At 42.8% G+C, this 22,186-nt stretch overlaps 1 protein-coding gene across 3 annotated transcripts in view; it reads left to right on the top strand.

Annotated features, from left to right (window-relative positions):
- ZNF385D (zinc finger protein 385D) overlaps positions 1–22,186 on the top strand; it is a 615,949-nt gene that overhangs the window by 569,561 nt on the left and 24,202 nt on the right. For all 3 annotated transcript variants that reach the window (XM_073568247.1, XM_073568257.1, XM_073568267.1), the window contains one exon: positions 18,919–19,097. In XM_073568247.1, the coding sequence (XP_073424348.1) occupies positions 18,919–19,097 (179 nt within the window). The remainder of the gene's footprint in view (positions 1–18,918; positions 19,098–22,186) is intronic.

Here is a 22,186-nt window from a genome sequence, read left to right as displayed (position 1 = left end):
AGCAAACAGCAGGCAGCAGATGTTCCTGTCACTGCGTCCAGGATTTGTATGATTGTCTCTGGTGAATGCTCATAAATATCCCCAATATCCCCTACCCTTGGTTAAGTATGTGTTCAGAGGAGATTGGAGATAGAGCCAGTGCCAAGTAGCGACGTCGCTTCCACAACACCATGCACATTGTGGGTCCAGTCAGACTCTTACTCCAGCTTTCCAGAGGCTGAGACTTAGGGACCTCACTAGCACCATATCTGCTGTGCCCTGTGATGCTTAACAGGGAACAGCATTCTATTGCAGTGGTTGCTGCCGCTCTGTGGTTCAACAGAGCTCGCTGCTGTTCCCACGGGGTGACACTTAACCCACGTGTCTTCAGTGCTCAACCGCCATCTTGTGTCCGCTATTGCCTAACAGCAGGTTCCATCTCTGCACGGTGGACCCCTGGTTGCGAACGCACCTTACTATTATATTTTATTTGGTATATTCTGCCAATCCTAACAAACATAGTAGTACATTTTTCAGGCAACAATTAATAACTTAATTGATAGCAGCCAAAGCGTTAAAGTTTCTCGTCATACTCCTTATTAAATAAATCAAGATGCTTTGAAAATTTTAATTACATTGTTACATCATTTCCATATCATTAAGTTTTTTTTATTATTTTCATAATTATATATTTTCATAATTCAACAGCTTTTCCTTCTTAGTATTGTAATTTCAGTGTTAAGGAGTGCACTTAAGAAGTTGAAAATTAGTTTTAGACTGAAGTGTTTTAACTTAACTTGTGCCAAATATATTGTCGAACATTGATAAATTTGGAGCAAATAACGGCAACACAGCAAAATGCTGAACTGACTTAAAAAATTTCTTGAATGATAAATTACTCACAAAGAGTTAAAAAAAAGTATTTTAAATTTTCCAGAAATCAATCTAATCAATCATATCCTAGCCTGATCCATAGAGAGCCCACCTAAAAACATAGTTGCAGGATTAAAAAGAACTGCTTGTAATGTCTTGAGAGGTGTTATGGAGCCCAAAAACTCAGGATATCATCTCTGGTTTAGGCAACGTTCACACATTCAGTATTTTACAGTGATATGTGTAAAACAAAACCAGGAGTGGGTGATAAATACAGAAGTGGTGACGTGTTTCTATTATACTATTCCTCTGATTATTCCTTTCCTGATTTTGGCTTACAAATACTGATGTAAAATGCTGACCAAATACTGAACGTGTGACCGTGCCCTTGATGTTTTACATGTTGTTTGCAAGTTATGCCTGGTTAGTGTAAGTATATGAATCATTGCACATACAGTTCTGCATAACCAATGCACAAATGTTCGTAAAACTGATACACCTTAATTATAGTGTTTATGCAAAGTGTTCTGAAGTGGCAGTTTTAATGTGTGCTGTAAGAATATAATTGCAACCTGCGTGCCACATAAACAACTGTGTCAAATATTAAATCTTTTTCTGTAATCCAATCTATTGTAGAGCTTTGTTGTGATAAATAATTTGCCATTTGGTATTTAATAAGATTATTGCTTATACATTGCTTATGTTTTTTGTGGTTATCTGCCACAAAGCAGAGCATTATTTAATAGAGATGCTTGAATCTATTCTAAATAAGTGTTTCGGGGGCATTAAGAATTTCCAAACATTTGCAGATTCTAGCGAAAACGAACTTTTGGAAATTCAATGTGTGTGAATCCAGCAAAATGGATAAGGGGGTAAAAATCAATAAACTATAATAATCTTCTGGCCCCCAGATTTTCCACTGCACTCTGGTTCTGGCATTGGCTAGGACATGACACAAATACTTGAATACTTGAAAATGTAATGTCTTTTAACCATTTCCTACCCCATCTGTTTATTATGCTTTGCGGTCAAGAGACCTTAGAGCATAATAAAAGACTTTTTTAAAAGCAACCAGGACTCATAAAAATTCTTAACTAATAAATTTGATGCAAATCAAATTCGAAATTCAAATTTGAGTGACTTTTCCGAATTTGAAATCTGCCAGACTCATCTTGGAATATACAGTGGCATGTAAAAGTTTGGGCACGCCTGGTCAAAATTACTGTTATTGTGACCAGTTAAGCATTTTAAAGATGAAATGGTCTCTAAAAGGCCTAAGGTTATAGATGACACATTTCCTTTGTATTTTAGTCAAATATACAGTGTATATATATATATATGTGTGTGTGTGTGTGTGTGGGTGTGTGTGTGTGTGTGTGTGTGTTTGGGCACCCTTGGATATTTGTTTGCCGAGATAATTTTGACCAAGGTTTCAGACCTTAATTAGCCTGTTAGGGTTATGGCTTGATCACTATCATTGTTAGGAAAGACCAAGTGACTCAAATTTCCCAGCTTTATAAAAACCCAGCCTCTTCTAACCTTGTGGCCAATGCAGCAGCCATTGGTTCTTCTAAGTAGCTGCCTGAAAATGAAAATGCTTTTGGGGTTGTGTTGCAGTCAGTGGCATGGGGCACATTTCACAGGTAGATGGAAAAATAGATTCACTGAAATTTCAACAAATTCTTGATAGAAACATAACACCATTAATATAAAACCTGAAGTTGAAAAGAATATGCCTTCTACAAATAGATAATGATCTTAAACACATATCAAAATCCACAATAGACTGCTTCAAAAGGAGCAAGCTGAAAGTTTTGCAATGGTCCTCACAGTCCACTGATCTGAACATCATTGAAAATCTGTGGCTAGACCTCTCAAAATAGCAGTGCATGCAAAACTTAGGAATCTCACAGAACTGGAAGAATTTTCCAAGGAAGAATCAATGAAAATTTCTCAAACAAGAATTGAAACGCTTTTGTCTAGCTACAAAAAGCATTTACAAGCTGTAATTAGAGTTGAGCGACTTTAGTCGGATCCGGTTTCATGAAGCTAAATTAAACAAAACTCCGACTTTTTTTGCCCTTGTTGGACCAGTTTAATCTGAAACAAATTTTGTTTCATGAAACCCGATCCGACCAAAGTCGCTCAACTCTTCTCACCAGTTATTAAACTTTTACAGGACAATTTACAGCTTTTCATCACACAGAAATTGTGAGAAAAGACACACAAACACTGGATATAGAAATTATCTAAATAATAATCGTAGTAATAAATGTTATATTATTTATATATACTGCCACCAGTGTTCAATGACGGTAAGTGGTGGACCCACTAGTTACAAAGACCAAACCAAAGAATACCGAAGAGGACCCTTGGATAAGAGAAAACCAAGCAAGATATAATCTTCAATGCTTGCTAAAGTGCAGTGACCCCCTGATGAAGGATTAACTCCGAAACGTGCGTCGGGGAGCACAATTGTGGGACGCTCTGGACCTTAAAGGTATATCATCCAATTTCTGGCATTCTTATTCAAGCATTTATTTTATTCCTAGCCTTGTTTACACAGCAATATAGTGAAGCCCTTTTTGCACACTGCACTTTAGCAAGCATTGGTTTCATTTAAACTCCATATTGGTGCACGGCACCTCACATATTGTACCATGGTTTAGTTTTGCACAGCAATGTATTGAAATTCCCCCCTTTTTTTTGCACAAGCACACTGCACTTTAGCAAGCAGTGTTTTTTGAAGCTGATTCACCTTGCACAATTTCACTGTTTATGAGATTATCATCTGTTATAAATTTTCACAGTATTATTTTATTTTTTTACATTTTATTATTATTTTTTAGGAATATTAAAATATATATTCTTGTATGAATGCATATGTAAATACCATATAATTGGTCCAAGTAACATAATCTTTTACTATTGTGTAAAATTGTCCCACTTGTGCTTTGTGTTTTTTATATTAATTTTATGGTATTTTATACCACCACTGATTTAATATTAATAAAGGTATCCATTGAAGATTATATCTTGCTTGGTTTTCTCTTATCCACGGGTCCTCTTCGGTATTCTTTGGTTTGGCCATCACACAGAAATGCAATGTATCCGAAAAAATTGAATGTCATGCTGATGATCCATATGCCATCCAATTTTTTTCTCACACTCAGCCGAATGCAGAGTGAAATCACAACATGTTGCAATTTTTTTCACAGACAGACTGTGTCAATGAAAAACAACTGGCCATCTGCACTGTCTTTTTGAATAACATTCAATTCAATAAACCATCAGATAGCAGTCATCTGAGTTATATGCTAGTGTGAGCCAAGCAAGCACTGATATATACTCCTGTTATTTTTCTCTTCTTGAAGATTAACGCTAGGCAATGGTTGTAAAAAAAAAATGCCACAATATACCTTTGTAAGTGGCTAATACTGCTCTTCTAAGCTTTGCACTGCCACCTGTCTGCTTTCAGAGCTGGGCTTCTCTGACATCAGAGATGATCTCAGCACTGCATTCTAGACATCGGCAGCTTGTTCCAATATCTGTGTCAAGAGAGTGGACAGTCAGTTATATTTAGTGATGAGTGAGTATACTTGTTGCTTGGGTCTTCCCGAGCATGCTTGGGTGTCCTCCGAGTATTTTGGCTTGCTCGGACATTTAGTTTTTGTTATCTCATCTGCATGATTTGCATCTTGTAGACAGGCTAAATACATGTGGGAATTCCCTAACAAACAGGCATTCCGCACATGTATTCAAGCTGTCTAGCAGTCGCAAATCATGCAGATAAGACTACGAAAACTAAATCTCCAAGCACGCCAAATTACTAGGAAGACACCCGAGCTTGCTCGGTAAAACCAGAGCAACGAGTATACTCACTCATCAATAGTTATATTCCATCTAAGCGTTGAAAAAGTAAGCATTAGCACAAAAGTGTCAAAAGGGATTTGACCGAATGATTGCTTGATAAGGGGATGGTAGGCAGAGTGTGCACTGTGGTGCAGTTAATAGCAAGCATCTTGCTGTGGTCTACAATAGGCCAAAGCCTGAAGCAGCTTGAAGGCTCCATTAATCTGTGTTTGTTTGAGACCCTACATTTTTCGTGAAATATCATTATAAGCGATACAGTCTCCTGTGGCTATGTTGTATGCTTGATTCATCTGCTTGTAAAAGAAAGGTGACTTAGTAAATTGACCAGCACAATATAATTTATTTCAGAACCCTCAATACTGCCAGGAACCAAATGCATAGCTAGAATCTCAGATTCCTACAGACCAGAGCAAATCACTCCAATTCTGATGATTTAAGCATATCTATTTTAAGTTAGGATGTACTGTACATGTTGCAAACAGGTGTAGTCCAGAACACTTTAGTTCAGACTTTCAATGATTCTCAGCATGAAAATGCCATTCCTGCCTCTTGTGTGCTTAATAAAATTTTACAGACTATTCTTGATTAAAATATTTCAAAAACTTTTATTACATATCATAAAAATTGGCAATCACAATAAAGCTAAGCATGATGTAATTTCCTATGCGTTCCAGCAGAAAAAAAATCCTTAATCATGGAAAAAGTTTACAACAACTTACGCTCTGTTTAACCCCTTAGCAATCAATGATTTGTATAGCACATCATGAGTAGGTGTCAGTTCCTGCATCATGACGTGCAATACACATCATGACTTTAAGTTGTCACTGTGAAAAAACACACAGTGAAAGTTCTGTACCTACAAGCAGTCACTGACAGCTGACCTGCACATCCAGAGATGCTGGGACCCATTTCAGCAGTCCCTGCTCTCTGAATCAGTCAGTCAAACTCACTGATCCATCATGTGATCTCTGGGAAGATATGAAACATCAGCACTTCCCTGCACAATCACCACTGGGAACTCAGCTGAGCTGACGGCCGAGCTCCTGCGGGAACAGCCAGCACGACCCCTGGCTTATTAAAACTCATGATGCTACAATCAGTAGCGATCACGACATTTGGAAGGTTGTAAGAGGGAGTGGACTCACTCTATCACCCCCAAAGGCACTCCCTTGACAAAATCACAGGGATCCAACGGTTCTCATGGCACTGGAAGGTCAAACAATGACCACCTGGTGTGCCAGGTATGGTGGCATGTGAGACCCAGTCATAGGCAGGGTCCAACAGGTGATCTGCCTTTGTGAAACCATAGGTCTCATGCATTGCAGTGCATTGCAATGCATGAAAGAAGTGAACAGAGAAATAAAAGTTAAAGTCCCATAGAAGGACTAAGTAAAAAATGTAAAATGAAAGTTAAGAAGATTGAAAAAGATTAAAAAAACACTCCCCCACAAAATAAAGAGTAAGAAATATCACAACATTAAATACACATATTTATGTAAAAACAAAAATAAACAAAAAATACACACTTTGGGTAAGGCCTTAGTAATAACCTTATCTATGAAACTGTCAAACTATTTAACCCCTACAGTGAATGCTGAGAAAAATGATGGTTTTTCATCATATCACTGTAAAAAAGTAGAATAAAATGCAATCAAAAAGACCAATATAAATAAAAATGGCGTTACTGGAAATGTCATCTTGTCCGTCAAAAAAAGCCATCACACAGCTCCATCAATGGAAAAGTAAAAAAGAATACAGCGATGCAAAAACAATATTTTTTCAATGACATAGTTTTTATTGTGCAGAAGCTGCAAAACATAAAAAATTACATAAATGTGGTCTCACTGACCAAAAGAATAAAGATGCCTTATCACTTTCACCATACCGTGAACTACATAAAAAAATCCTTAATTGCTGTTTTTTCTTCATTCTGCTTTTCAAAAATTGGAATAGAAAGCAATCAAAAAATTGTCATGTGCCCAAAATTGATACCCATAAAAACGTCGACTTGTCCAGCAAGAAACAAGCCCTCACATGACACCATATAGAAAAATTATAGCTCTCCAAATATGGCAGTGCAAAAAATAAATTTTTCTGATAGCAGCCAAGCATAAAAAAAAATCTAGTTTCCCTGTAATCGCACAAGCACAAAGAATAAAGCCATCTTATTACTTATACCGCACAATGTGCGACATGAAAAATGAATAAAAGCCAATCTTGACATGCTATTTATTTGTTTTTTTCTTCTAAAGATAGCAGTAAGGCTCGAAGCACATTTATCCTAAATCTCTGAAATATGAAATTCAGATGCAACTCCTGACAGAATATCCCTATAATGAGGCAGATGGACATTGTGAACTCTGGCCTATGATCCGGCCAAATCTGTCTTTTTAAAGTGGTACTCAGAGGAGATAAAAAAAATTGTACTGACCCTGCCCTCATAAACTATAAAGATGAGATATCCAGAGCACTTTAATTATCTTTAAAACATTTGAAATTCTGTGTGACAGCAGCTACTCCTCACTGCTCACCCCTCACGCCTGGAACATTACATCACACACCTGTGTGTAGCTCCCCCCTGCAACTAACAGCCATGTTATGTAATGACAGAGTATAAGTTTTTTCTTCACCGCTCAATGGTATATAATTTTGTGAAACACAATTGGTGTCAATATGATCACTGCATCTCTAGATGATTTCATTAAGAGCTGTAGTTTGTAAAATGGTGTCACTTATGGGGGGTCTTGTTGCCATGACATCTCAGAGACTCTGCCAATGTGACATGGCACCCACAAATCTTTGAAAGCAACTCTGCCCTCCAATATGGCACTCCTTCCTTTCTGAGCTTTGTACTATGCCTAAAAAGTACTTTTTGACCACATATGGGGCATTGCCATACTTAAGAGACATAGCCTAACACATTTCGTGATTTTCTCCTATTAGCACTATTTCAAATTTTAAAACATGGAGCTGAAACAATATTTTAATGAAAAAATAACTTTTATTTTCACAGTGAAATGTTATACAATTCTGTGAAATACCTGGGGTTTAAATTGCTCATGCACCCCTAGGCGCTTCTACTAGATGAGCCATTTTTGGCACTTTGCCTGGCTTTTCCCACTTGTCCTGGTGCAGTGGCAAATGGGGTAATAGGTCTGAGTTTGATATCAGCTGCTTTATGGCTGCTGACATCAAATCTAGGGGTTAGTAATGGAGAGGTGTCTATCAGACAACCCAATTACTAACCTCATAGTTAGATTGTAAAAAAGACAACAAGAATAAAGTCCTTTAATTGAAATAAAGACACAGACACCTTTATTTCAAATAAAAATAACAAGCAAAGCTATTCTCACCTTTACGCCTAATCCACTGAAGCTCATGTCACCTGGAAAAGACAGAAAATAATAAACCATCATATTCCTCATTTGTCTAGTGTGAAGATAATCCTCTGATCCCCATGTCACCTATAAAAGACAAAAAATATTAAACAACCATATTCCTAACATGTTCAACAAGAAGATTATCCATATCTGTGCTACGATGATCAGTGACTGCTCTCCACGCCAGCCTGCTGCCACTGAGGCAGGAGCTGCCATGACAAATGTCATCGGAGTTCATAGCTGATGACCCCCCATCTCCACACTTATGGCACTGTGGGTTGAATGAGAACTTTCTCATGATAGCTTAGAGCTACACACTGCAGGAAGGTGTTTATGCTCCTTTCTCAGTGTTTTGTCTGTGCTGGTTATTAAAAATAGAAGATACCTCATTTATTTTATTTATAACAGAAGTGCCAGCTGATGAATACGCTCATCAGCCTCAACTGTTCTTGCTGCTATCAGCAACAGCAGGCGTACGTTGATCATTGTAGAACTATCATCAGCCCACACCTGTGACCAGCGGTAATCTTTTTGCCGCCGGTCACAGCTGCTAGCTCACATGCTGTTATCTTACAGTGTGGGAACAACAGCTCTCTGACAGGCAACAACAATCTTACCTCCAATCAGTGTTTGTGTTTGCAACACTATCATGCAGATGACAGGGTGGCAAACAATGGATGTTGGAGCCCCCGATTCAACTGAATGCGGTACAAGTTCGGGTTTGATTTTAGGTACTGTTCTGGTACTGGAACCAAACTTTTTTAAATGAGTGGCAAAACCTAAGAGGGCTGTGAATCCATCAAATAATTAATTATATATATTAGCACCATTTGTGCAAACACAGCCAGAGAACAGGAACTAAAAGACAAAAAAATATATTAACGCCTTCTTGAGCATATTGTGTAAAGGATTCTACATCATGCTTGGATTTATTGTGAGGTCCACTTTTTATGAAATTGAATAAAAGTTTTTGAAATATTTTAATCAAGAATAAGGTGAAAAAAAATTGTTTCTATCTGTTACACTCTACATGTTGCAGCTGCTACAAGTGGACTTTCTTATAGCCAACATCCCCAATTATGTCATTAAACTGGTCTTTAGGGCTAAAAGGGAATCTGTTGTCAAGATTTTGTTATTAGAGAGCAGCATGATGCCAAAGACCTAGATTCCAGTGATATATCACTTACTGGGCTGGTTGATGGAATTTTGAAAAAATAACTATTTTATCTACTGCAGACCTACCAGTTCTCTGAATGCTGAGCTCTATATAATCTCACCCACACCACTGATCATCAGTAGAGTTGAGCGACTTTTGGTTTTTTAGGGTCGCGTTTCGTTTCGTGAAACCCGACTTTTCCAAAAGTCGGGTCGAGCAAGATCGTCCGATTATAGGGAAAAGTCGGGGTCGTCCCGAAACACGAAACCCAATGTAAGTCAATGGGGAATAAAAGTCGGCAGTGAGAGGAGGACAGGAAACACATCAACAGTGCCCATTTGAATGCCAAAAGCATCAATTCTTCTTACTTAAGCTTGTCAACCTTAATTAACTTCATAATACAAGTTACGCACTGAAAAATGGGGGTTATTTGGCTACAGACTGTGGGGGGGAGGGCTGGCTCCAGGTTTTCATGTGCCCTGGGCGAAAGAGCGCCCCTTTAACACATACCACAACTCATCATGCTCCGATACGGCAGAGAAATAGCGGTATAGTCCAATGAAAAATACCTCACTTTTTACACCTCATGACGAGGCCCATCTATTTCTCCATACAGAATCATTGGTCCCATATAATGTTTGAAACAGTATATGATGAGCTCCACATAATGCTACAGTATATGTTGGTCCCCATGGATGAAGCTCCACTGTCTTATGGGCCCAAATAATGCTCCAAACATAATGGGCCCCATTTCTAATGCTCTAGTGTATAATGGGCCCTGTAAATGCTGCTCCAGTGTCTGATGTCCACCTTTGGAATGTTCCAGTGTATGGTGGGCCCCATCTATCATTCTCCAGAGTATAGTGCTCCCCAAATATTGCTGTCCCAACATTGAAAACAATCAAATAAGTCTCCTCGCTAGGGAATCCCTGTACTTGTCTGGACTCCTCGTCGTCCCCATCTTCCATCTCACTGCACAGTATTTCAACTTTGCAAGTGCTGTGATCCTGGGCAAGCAGGGGGGCCCACTCGTTGGCGACGGCACTGGCACAGGGCCCCTGATAGTACGGTGGTGTGTCTGATGGCGGGTGGGCCGAACTTGCACTTTCATCTGCAGCTTCCTCTTTGTCACCGTGTAAGATGGAACTGTATATGGGAAGGGTAACCTGAGTTTCATCAGGGTCAGATTCAGGTCGTGTAGCGTGCGAGGGGAATGTAGTGGTCTGGGTCAATGTACCAGCAGATTCATCGAGCAGTGGCTGGGCATCAGTGCACTTGTGTCGCCCCCAGGAGTACGGTCGCCACAGTGGCATTACCTTCTTCCTAGGGAGTGTGATGTCATGCTTGGGAGCAACGAAGGATCTCTCTAGCAGGTTAACTGATTGGGCGGCAATATTCCCACGAGTCATGACCCTCCAAACAGCGTTCATGAAGGCAAAGTGTTTGTTTTACGTGGGCAGTATGGTCGCAAAGCTGAACCTTAAAGGAATGTCCAGAAGGGCACCACCAGGAGTGGAGCCTACGGTTAAATTCGACTCCACCTGGGAAACCTCAACCATGCCAGCTACAGAACAGATGCACACATTGTAAGCTTAATTTCGTTAACGAACGAGACTCCGTCATGCCCCGCGGTCCGAGTCCGGCTTACTAGAGGGACACGTGAGGCTCTGGCACATGAGATTGGCCAATAACTGGTGTGTCATGCCCTTACATGTCCGTGGCTGCATGTGCGCTACACTGAAAAGGCCAGCGTTTGTCGCTTACAGGTGCAGATAACCCGCTGAACAACGTTAGTGATGGGGATCACTGATTACAATTATTACCCGCGAACAATGATTTCCCAGTGAGTGCAGGTCAACCGCAGTTCCGGAATTAGGCCTAACCGTCATTCCTGAAAAAATGAAAAACTTACGTGTGCAAACCACAGGTGCTGTAGCTTGCTTAACAGCTCGCCAGCCGTTCTCACGCCCAGTATGGATTACACGTGATTGCACAAAGGTTAGAAAGGGTACCGTATCCCCAGATAACATGTATGGATAGCATACACATTCAAAATATATGTCTCAGGAGGCAGGCTCAGATGGTGTTAGGCCCAGTATGGATTGCACGTGATTGTACAAAGGTTAGAAAGGGTACCGTATCCCCAGATAACATGTATGGATAGCGTACACATTCAAAATATATGTCTCAGGAGGCAGGCTCAGACGGTGTTAGGTCCAGTATGGATTGCACGTGATTGCACAAAGGTTAGAAAGGGTACCGTATCCCCAGATAACATGTATGGATAGCATACACATTCAAAATATATGTCTCAGGAGGCAGGCTCAGACGGTGTCAGGCCCAGTATGGATTGCACGTGATTGCACAAAGGTTAGAAAGGGTACCGTATCCCCAGATAACATGTATGGATAGCGTACACATTCAAAATATATGTCTCAGGAGGCAGGCTCAGACGGTGTTAGGCCCAGTATGGATTGCACGTGATTGCACAAATGTTAGAAAGGGTACCGTATCCCCAGATAACATGTATGGATAGCGTACACATTCAAAATATATGTCTCAGGAGGCAGGCTCAGACGGTGTCAGGCCCAGTATGGATTGCACGTGATTGCACAAAGGTTAGAAAGGGTACCGTATCCCCGGATAACATGTATGGATAGCGTACACATTCAAAATATATGTCTCAGGAGGCAGGCTCAGACGGTGTTAGGCCCAGTATGGATTGCACGTGATTGCACAAAGGTCAGAAAGGGTACCGTATCTCCAGATAACATGTATGGATAGCGTACACATTCAAAATATATGTCTCAGGAGGCAGGCTCAGACGGTGTTAGGCCCAGTATGGATTGCACGTGATTGCACAAAGGTTAGAAAGGGTACCGTATCCCCAGATAACATGTATGGATAGCGTACACATTCAAAATATATGTCTCAGGAGGCAGGCTCAGACGGTGTTAGGCCCAGTATGGATTGCACGTGATTGCACAAAGGTTAGAAAGGGTACCGTATCCCCAGATAACATGTATGGATAGCGTACACATTCAAAATATATGTCTCAGGAGGCAGGCTCAGACGGTGTCAGGCACAGTATGGATTTGACGGCCCAGATTACACAGCGGAGGAGCAGGGAGAGGTAAAGATTGCAAATGCTGGGGCCCTGCCCAAGCAAGGGGGGCCCACTCGTGGGCGTCGGTACTGGCACTGGGTCCCTCATAGTACAGCGGTGTGTCTGACGGCGGGTGTGCACCACCACCGTCAGAGACACTTGATTGCACTATGAGGGACCCTGTGCCAGTGCCCGCGCCCAAGAGTCGGCCTACCCACCTGTCCAGGGCAACAGCACTCGCACGGTGTCGTGCGCTAGGTGGTGACCCCGGCCATGGGGGGGGAGGCAGCACAGTTAGGGAGTTTTAGAAAGTGGCATATGTTGATGTTGGACATTCAGCTGATGCAAAAGGCGAAATAGGTGAAGTACCAGGAAGAGGTGGACCAAAGCAAGCCATTTTTCTGTCACCCTATGTGTCATCAGGGGAAGGTGGGACAAAATCCTTGGAAATCCATGCGTGGTTCATTTTAATGAAGGTTAGATCATCCACATTTTGGGTTGACAGACGGGTCCTTTTTTCTGTCAGGATTGATCCAGCTGCACTGAAGACTCTTTCCGATAGCACACTTGCAGCTGGGCAAGCGAGCTCCTGTAAGGCATATTGGGCCAATTCAGGCCAGGTGTCCAGTTTAGCGGCCCAATAGTCAAAGGGGAATGACCTGTGTGGGAGAACATCGATATGGGAGGAAAAGTAGTTTGTAACCATAGTTGACAACTGCTGTCTCCTGTCACTTTCCATCGATGCAGTATTACCAGTTGTGTGAGCGGTACTTGAAAAATCAGTCCACAACATTGTCATGAAACCCCTGTCTCCAACGCCACTTCTGCTGTGTGCACCACGAACACCTCTGCCAAGCTGCCCCCGGCCCGTACGGCTCGTGTGAGAACCATCACCGCTGCTGTGTGCTGGGAATGCCTCAAGCAACCGATTTACCAGAGTTGCTTGTTTATTAGCCAATATTAGGTCAAGGTTCTCCTGTGGCATGATGTTTTGTAATTTGCCTTTATAGCGTGGATCCAGGATGCTGGCCAACCAGTAGTCATCATCGTTCATCATTTTGGCAATGCGGGGGTCCCTTTTTAGGATCCGCAAGGCATAATCTGACATGTGGGCCAATGTTCCCGGTGTCAATGGTGAACTGCGAGTGCTGGGTGGAGGAGCACTTTCTGGCAAATCCACATCCCTCCAGTCACGCACAAACCCTGTACCAGACCTTGCCACGCCAACATTTTCACTTGCCCCACGAGATGCATCCTCCTCCCCTAAGTAATCATCCCCATCATCATCCTCCTCCTCCTCTTCTTCCTCCACCTCGTCCAGGAGAGGTCCCTGAGCAGACAATGGGCTGAATGTCATCAAGGATTCCCTCCTCCTCTTCCTCCTCATCAACATTGGCTGCAGACGCCTGCTCCTTAAGGTGCGTCAAAGTTTGCATGAGCAGACGCATAAGTGGGATGCTCATTCTTAGGATGGCGTCGTCTGCGCTTACCAGCCATGTGCATTCCTCAAAACACTGAAGGACTTTACAAAGGTCTTTCAGCTTCGACCACTGCACACCTGTCAACTCCATGTCTGCTCTCAAAGTGCCTGGCCATGTATCCTCCCACAAATGCATTATGGCCTGCCTCTGCTCGCACAGCCGCTCCACCATGTGCAGGGTGGAGTTCCACCTTGTTGCAATGTCGATAATGAGGCGGTGGTTGGGAAGGTGGAGCAATCGCTGCAGCTTCTGCATACGAACGGAGTGTACAGGCGACCGGCGGATGTGCGCGCACAGTCTTCGCACCTTCTGAAGCAGGGCTGTTAACTCCGGATAATTTTTGAGGAAACACTGCACCACCAGGTTCAAGGTGTGAGCCAAGCAAGGTATGTGGCTGAGTTTTGAAAGGGCTATGGCTGCCACAAAATTTACGGCCGTTATCACTAACTACCTTGCCTGCCTCAAGATGTACACTGCCCAGCCATGACTCAGTTTGTCGCTTCAAGTACTCGGCCAGCACCTCGGCGGTGTGTCTGTCGCCCAAACACATCATCTGCAACACAGCCTGCTGACGCTTTCCACTAGCTGCTCGATAGGGGGACACATCGTGTGCAACAGTGGCAGCTGCAGATGGAGTGCTCGTACGACTGCGCTCTGTGGACGAGCTTTCGCTTCTGGAGGAGGAGGAGGAGGAGGGTCGAACGCCTACAGCCAACTGTTTCCTATACCGTGGGCTAGGCAGCACTGTCCCACCACCGCTGTCCCCTGTGGACCCTGCATCCACCACATTAACCCAGTGCGCAGTGATGGACACGTAACGGCCCTGGCCATGCCGACTGGACCATGCATCAGTTGTGAGGTGCACCTTTCCGCTCACTGACTGCTTGAGTGCATGGACAATGCGGTCTTTCACATGATGGTGGAGGGCTGGGATGGCTTTGCGAGAGAAGAACTGAGTAGGTCATAGCGTGGTACTGCATAGGCCATGAGTTCGCGGAAAGCTGTGCTTTCCACCAACCGAAAGGGCATCATCTCAAACGAGATTAGTTTGGCAATGTGGGCGTTCAAACCCAGTGTACGCGGATGAGAGACTGAGTACTTTCTTGACCTACTCATAGTGTCTGGGAGGGTGAGCTGGACTTGAGAGCTGCATATGGTGGAAGTAGCGGTGGACAGGGCGGACTGAGAGAGGGTTGATGATGGTGATGGAGTTGGTGTTCTTTCTGATGGCCTAGAATCAGTCTTTCGTTGATATAACAGTGGGATTCCCTGACTGCTGTGGTCTTGCAATGACACCTCAACATTTGCTGCTGTGCTAACCGGTGGGCTTACAGTGGGGGAAACAATGTAGCGTTGCTGACTACCTTCGTTGTGATCAGTTGCACATGTGGCACTTGAGGTTTGGTGTTGTGTCCACGCTTGCAAGTGCATGCTGGTTAAATGTCTAAGCATGCAACTGGTATTCAAATTTTTCAGATTTTTCCCTCGGCTAAAGGTCTTTGCGCACTTCTTACAGATAACCTTGGCCTGATCATGAGGATTTTGGTCAAAAAAGTGCCACACTGCACTCTTCCTACTTTGGCAGACATTTTGCGGCCTAGCACGCTGTGATCTTTTGACCCTCTGGACAAGCTGTCCAGCAACTCTTTTGATGTTTGGAACCTGTCTTTGGAGTGCTCCAGGCCTGCCAGATAACAGCTGTTGCGATGTCGATGTCTGCTGTGGATGCTCCTCATCTGAGCTATTGGAAGCAGCACCCTCTTCCCCCAATTTATGCCAATCTGGGTCAACAACTGGGTCATCCATCACCTCCTCTTCTATGTCATGTGCACCTTCCTCTGTGTCACCGTGTATGGTGGTATAGTGTGCGGGAAGGGGCACCTGAGTCTCATCAGGGTCAGAATCTGGCTCTGTACACTGCGAGGACAATGTAGTGCTCTGAGTGAATGTACCAGCAGAATCATCCATCAGCGGCTGTGCATCAGTGCACTCCATGTCAGATTCATCTTGGCCTGGGTAATTCACCATTTCACTTGATAATCCAGGCATGGTATGTGAAAACAGCTCCATGGAGTAATCAGTAGTATGGCCTGCGTCATCCTTCAATCTTGGTTGGGTTGAAGGACACAAGGAAAGGTGTGGTTCATGAACATGAGCCTCCAATGACGACTCAGTGCTTTTACTTTTTACAACTGAAGAAGAGGAGGTGATAGAGCTGGAGGCTGAGTCAGCAATGTAAGACAAAACTTTTTCCTGATGCTCTGGCTTTAAAAGCGGTTTGCCAACTCCTAGAAAACTAAGCGTTCGAGGCCTTATGTAGCCAGACGATGACGCAGGGTCAGCACCTCCTGCATTCGGTCCTATTTTGCTCTTGCCACTACCATCAGATCCACCACCAACACCATCATTACCAGCTGCCAACCCCCGCCCAATTCCACAGCCTCTTCCACCAGCCTTCCTGATTTTTGGTAGAAATGTAGACAAAATCCAACAAACTATATAGTAATGTAAAACAAGGTACAAGGTGTCTATAGGACAGGGGAGATTTTGAATTTCTGCAGACACTTGTGGACACTGGACACTTTTGGATTGTGTGAGGCCCACTGATATCTGAGCGCTATGTGACAGGCTCGATGGCACAGCTGTGACCAAAGTGACTAGAGGATAAGGGAGATTTTGAATCTCTGCACACACTTTTGGACACTGGACCCTTTTGGATTGTGTGAGGCCCAATGAATATCTGAGCGCTATGTGACAGGCTCGATGGCACAGCTGTGACAAAAGTGACTAGAGGATAAGGGAGATTTTGAATCTCTGCACACACTTTTGGACACTGGATGGACACTTTTGGATTGTGTGAGGCCCACTGATATCTGAGCGCTATGTGACAGGCTCGATGGCACAGCTGTGACCAAAGTGACTAGAGGATAAGGGAGATTTTGAATCTCTGCACACACTTTTGGACACTGGACACTTTTGGATTGTGTGAGGCCCACTGATATCTGAGCGCTATGTGACAGGCTCGATGGCACAGCTGTGACCAAAGTGACTAGAGGATATGGGAGATTTTGAATCTCTGCACACACTTTTGGACACTGGATGGACACTTTTGGATTGTGTGAGGCCCACTGATATCTGAGCGCTATGTGACAGGCTCGTTGGCACAGCTGTGACCAAAGTGACTAGAGGATAAGGGAGATTTTGAATCTCTGCACACACTTTTGGACACTGGACACTTTTGGATTGTGTGAGGCCCACTGATATCTGAGCGCTATGTGACAGGCTCGATGGCACAGCTGTGACCAAAGTGACTAGAGGATAAGGGAGATTTTGAATCTCTGCACACACTTTTGGACACTGGACACTTTTGGATTGTGTGAGGCCCAATGAATATCTGAGCGCGCTGTGTGACAGGCTCGATGGCACAGCTGTGACCAAAGTGACTAGAGGATAAGGGAGATTTTGTATCTCTGCACACACTTTTGGACACTGGACACTTTTGGATTGTGTGAGGCCCACTGATATCTGAGCGTTATGTGACAGGCTCGATGGCACAGCTGTGACCAAAGTGACTAGAGGATAAGGGAGATTTTGAATCTCTGCACACACTTTTGGACACTGGACACTTTTGGATTGTGTGAGGCCCACTGATATCTGAGCGCTATGTGACAGGCTCGATGGCACAGCTGTGACAAAAGTGACTAGAGGATAAGGGAGATTGGATTGCTTTTAAAAAAGCAGTTTGCGGAGCAGTGGGTAAACAGCAATGCAGGAATGTCAGGAAGCCTTAGAAGGCAGCCCAACAACCAACACCACTGATACACCACTATATAGCCTCCCCTTGCACTGCACACACAGTGACTGGTGTGTTGTGCAGGCCAAATTGCTAGCAGCAGAAGCAGTTTTTTTTTCTTCTCAGCAGGACAAAAAAAAAAAATTGGGATTGCTTTTAAAAAAGCAGTTTGCGGAGCAGTGGGTAAACAGCAATGCAGAAATGTCAGTAAGCCTTAGAAGGCAGCCCAACAACCAACACCACTGATACACCACTATATAGCCTCCCCTTGCACTGCACACACAGTGACTGGTGTGTTGTGCAGGCCAAATCGCTAGCAGCAGAAGCAGTTTTTTTGTCTTCTTCCCTGCCTAACGCTCTCCCTACAGAATCAGCAGCAACCTCTCCCTATACTAAGATCGGCAGAAGTAAGATGGCGGTCGGCGTGCACGCTCTTTTATACCCCCTGTGACGCCCACCAAAGCAAGCCAATCACTTGCATGCCCTTCTGAAAGATGGTGGTGACCCGTGCCTATGTCATCACGTTGCCCACAGTGTCCGTGGATCCTGATTGGCTGAAAAAGAGCGCAAAACAAACTTTTGAAACGCGACTTTGGCGCGTAAGTCGCCGACCTCGTGGCCGACCTCATCCTAGGGTCGGGTTTCGTTTCATGAAACCCGACTTTGCCAAAAGTCGGCGACTTTTGAATTTTTTCGACCCGTTTCACTCAACTCTAATCATCAGCTTTCTGTGTACTCTGCTAAGTAGTAAAATAAGCAAATCAGTAGTGGAGGGGGATTATTCAATGCTCATAAATAGGGAATACTCGATGGCAGCAGGTTTACTAGTCCTCTAGTTATAATCTCTGAAGATAAAACTGTGATTATATCAAGACTACCCCAAAAATGCCCATTAAGTGACACATCACTGGTTTCTGTCTCTAAAATATGATGCTCTCAGATTAGGATGCAAAAACTTGGTGACAAATTCCTTTTCATGCATTTTATAAGTTATTGCAGGTTTCAAATTCAACAACATCTTCTGTTTTTCACCTTTATAACACTCGTCATTCTTCTATTGTTGAATATGGTGAAATGTGTGAACTTAGCCTTAAATATCTTTCATAACTGATAAGAAAATGATGTGCCCTTTAGAATGTGAAAGCCTGCATCATAAAATACTATTTCATCAATTTTGTAAATTTGTTTTGGATATTATTAGTGAGCCTGTGACATTTGGAGAAGGTGTTTTGACAATCCTGTCTTTTTCTGCTTTGTTTTGTTTTTAATACCTGTAGGAACAAAGCACAAAACAATGGTTGAAGCCAGGAATGGAAGTGGCACTATTAAAGCATTTCCTCGGGCAGGTGTAAAAGGCAGAGGACCTTTAACCAAGGGAAATACTGGTCTTCAGAACAAAACTTTTCACTGTGAAATTTGTGATGTTCATGTCAATTCTGAGACACAGCTAAAACAGGTAACAGTCTATAGAATTTGGTTGACAACTGTGTATTAATATGTGATTACTGGAGAGTAGCATTGCTTCACATGCAGTGTAGAACTGGCCCAGCAGAGCATCGGAGGATCCTTCAGTCCCCCTTTCTTCTATATGTTTGGAGCAGATTCACTTTGGTCAAAATCTGGACCATGATTTATGGTAGTACTAATTGAGTTCTGTAGTTCTACCTTAATTATTATTATTTATTTATATAGCACCATTGATTCCATGGTGCTGTACATAAGAAGGGGTTACATACAAATTACAGATATCCCTTACAGTAAACAAACTTACAATGACAGACTGATACAGAAGGGAGAGGACCCTGCCCTTTCGGGCTTACATGCTACAGGATGGTGGGGAAGGAGACAGTAGGTTGGGGGTTGCAGCAGTTCCGGTGTTGGTTGAGGTGATATCTCCAGTAGTGGTGAGGAGGTAGTGGGGTCATTGCAGGCTGTAGGCTTTATTGAAGAGGTGGGTTTTCAGGTTCCGTCTGAAGGATCTGAATGTGGTTGATCGTCGAACATGTTGGGGCAAAGAATTCCAGAGCATGGGGGCTATTCGGGAGAAGTCTTGGAGGCAGTTGGGTGAGGAGCAAATAAGTGGAGGAGACAAGGAGGTCTTGGGATGACCGGAGATTACGTGAGCGAAGGTATCAGGAGATTGGTTCATAGACATATGGGGGAGACAGGTCATAGATGACATAAAACTTCATGTGCCAGCTTAACACTTCCTTCCTTCTTCCCCTCCACCTACACACATGCACACACACATTTAGAAACACACATATCTGTCTTCTTTCCTATAAGGGCAGATAGTGGAAGGGTCTGCAAGCTGCTTCTACACTGATTGAAACCTTTTTACCTGCGCCCAGCAACTCAGCTGTAAAAAGTAAGGTTATTGGTGTGTATATTTATTGGGTATGTGTTTATTGTGCACATGTGTGTAATTACTTATAATTATGTAGAATGTGTACATAGCTCTTAGTATGAGTAAGAAGGGGCTCATTCAGTAAGGGATGATATGAATGATAGAGGATGGAACCCTCAATCAGTTATGGGTCACTGGAGGCCGACACCCCACAACACTCTCACCTGACAGTTATTTGAATTGAGCTATGGGCGCTCCATCAGTTATGATTTTCTAGGTGATATAAAAAAAGAACTTTTCATAAATAATCTCTAATGACAGAGAGTTAGAGAAAGTTTTCTTTCTATATTAATAAAGCCGTAACTGGTTAAGGGCCCCTTCCCATACCCCAGCTCCATTGGCAAGGGCTATTTCACTCATCAGAATTTTAGGAACATGTGCCATCCATCATTTTTGAAGATAGATCATGGACCAAGTACACTAAAAATGTTTTTTTTTCACCTTTTTTGCAAAAAAACCTGAGACATATCTAATTTTGATCTGTGTTGCCAATAATGCACTTATTACATGGCCATTTTGCCACACATTTTATTCTATGAAATGCAAAGGGTTAAATCCACATGCCATATTGCACTGTAATTATTTGAAACTCTACATGAGATGGGAATCAAGCATTTGTGCTGTACCTGCTTGTAAGCACTTATTCCATGTGCAGTTGTCCATGAAACCAAGGTATACTTGGGGAAAATCACAGAGGGTTAGTATTTACCTCTTGTAGTAATTGAAACAAACCCTGGATAAGAACCCAAGGTCAAGAGATGCATATAAAAATACATACTGTAATAAAACCATTCTTTATTAATTAATCAACTAGAACAAACTAAGACAGGAGGCCTTCTGTCAAAAAGAGAAGTAGTAAGATATAATTTATATAACTGGAGAATACAAGTGATATATTGCATCAATATATCATACAAATTCAGACAATCTGTATAATTCCATGGAGAATGAACTTGTAATACGTGTTAAATTTCCAGAGGTAATTATGAGATAAATTGAAAATATCACATGGCTAAGCACTGTATGTCAACTGATAATATATGTATTAATTTTCCACAGGGTCATAATCACTGTGTCAATTGCCAGAAAGTGCTTAAGTGCATATAGTAAAAAATGAGATATATGTAAATCTAAAATAATCAAACCTAAAGTGTCACCAAAAGTGATTAAAACGAGATGCCCATACATTGGGTAATCCCCAAAGGATAATTGAATGCACCCAAAAGCATCAGATAGGAGTATAGAATGCCGTTAATGTGATAACCAAATAGCAATCTATATATATTGGATACAGCATAAAAAATAGCAAAATGCCATAGCCAATTGCACTCATATGTTTATATACTGGCTAAACCAAAGAAAGGGGAAAGGTTCATAGCCACAAATAGATGAGAGTAATAATAAAGGGAACAATCTCACCAATATTTTGCAGACGGTTAGGAGTCTCCAGGGATACTCATCATACATATGGATAGGCAGCAGTGGGAGTACAATACCCTGTCACAACCCTCATAAGCTGACCATTATCTGATCCCCAAACTCCTGCCCTGACAAGGGCAGTCCACAGCTAGCCCTAAATTGCACAAGCCCTACACTTTCCCTTCAAGGAGCGTCCCAACGCGTTTCATCCAAGTAATTCTTCAGGGGACTAACTTGTTCAAAAGTGCCACAGTGCTAAAGCTAAGAGATACATCCTCCTGCTCTCAATACTCTCTGCTGTCTGCAGTGAGCGGAGGAAAAAGGGCTTATTTATATCATCAGGGCGATCCACACAGCCCCATCCTAATTAATTCAGTGAGTCACACATGTATACTCACTTTCACTTTACATATCAATTGTCCTCCATTATGTGATTCTTCCCCAAGGTGCACGCCACAGTTCACATTAACTCCGCCCCATGACATCACAAAGCAAAGCCTCATGGGTACAGAGCACTCACTGGTCAAAGACGCCACACTTCCTGTGAAACCAAGATGGCGGATGCCCCACTTCCGGTGACGTCTCAAAACACAGTAGACGCCCTTCGGAATGCCCCACTTCCGGTAGAACCAAGATGGTGGGTGCCCCACTTCCGGTTGGCATACAAAACCTGTCTCTGGAAGCGCATTATGTCTCACTTTCATAAAAGCACATAGCGC

Source organism: Dendrobates tinctorius, unplaced genomic scaffold (genome assembly GCF_039654945.1).
Source record: "Dendrobates tinctorius isolate UK_male_01 unplaced genomic scaffold, ASM3965494v1 ptg000005l, whole genome shotgun sequence".
Lineage (NCBI taxonomy): Eukaryota > Metazoa > Chordata > Amphibia > Anura > Dendrobatidae > Dendrobates > Dendrobates tinctorius.
The sequence above is the reverse complement of the archived record's forward strand: the minus strand, read 5'-3'. Positions and strand labels throughout refer to the sequence as shown.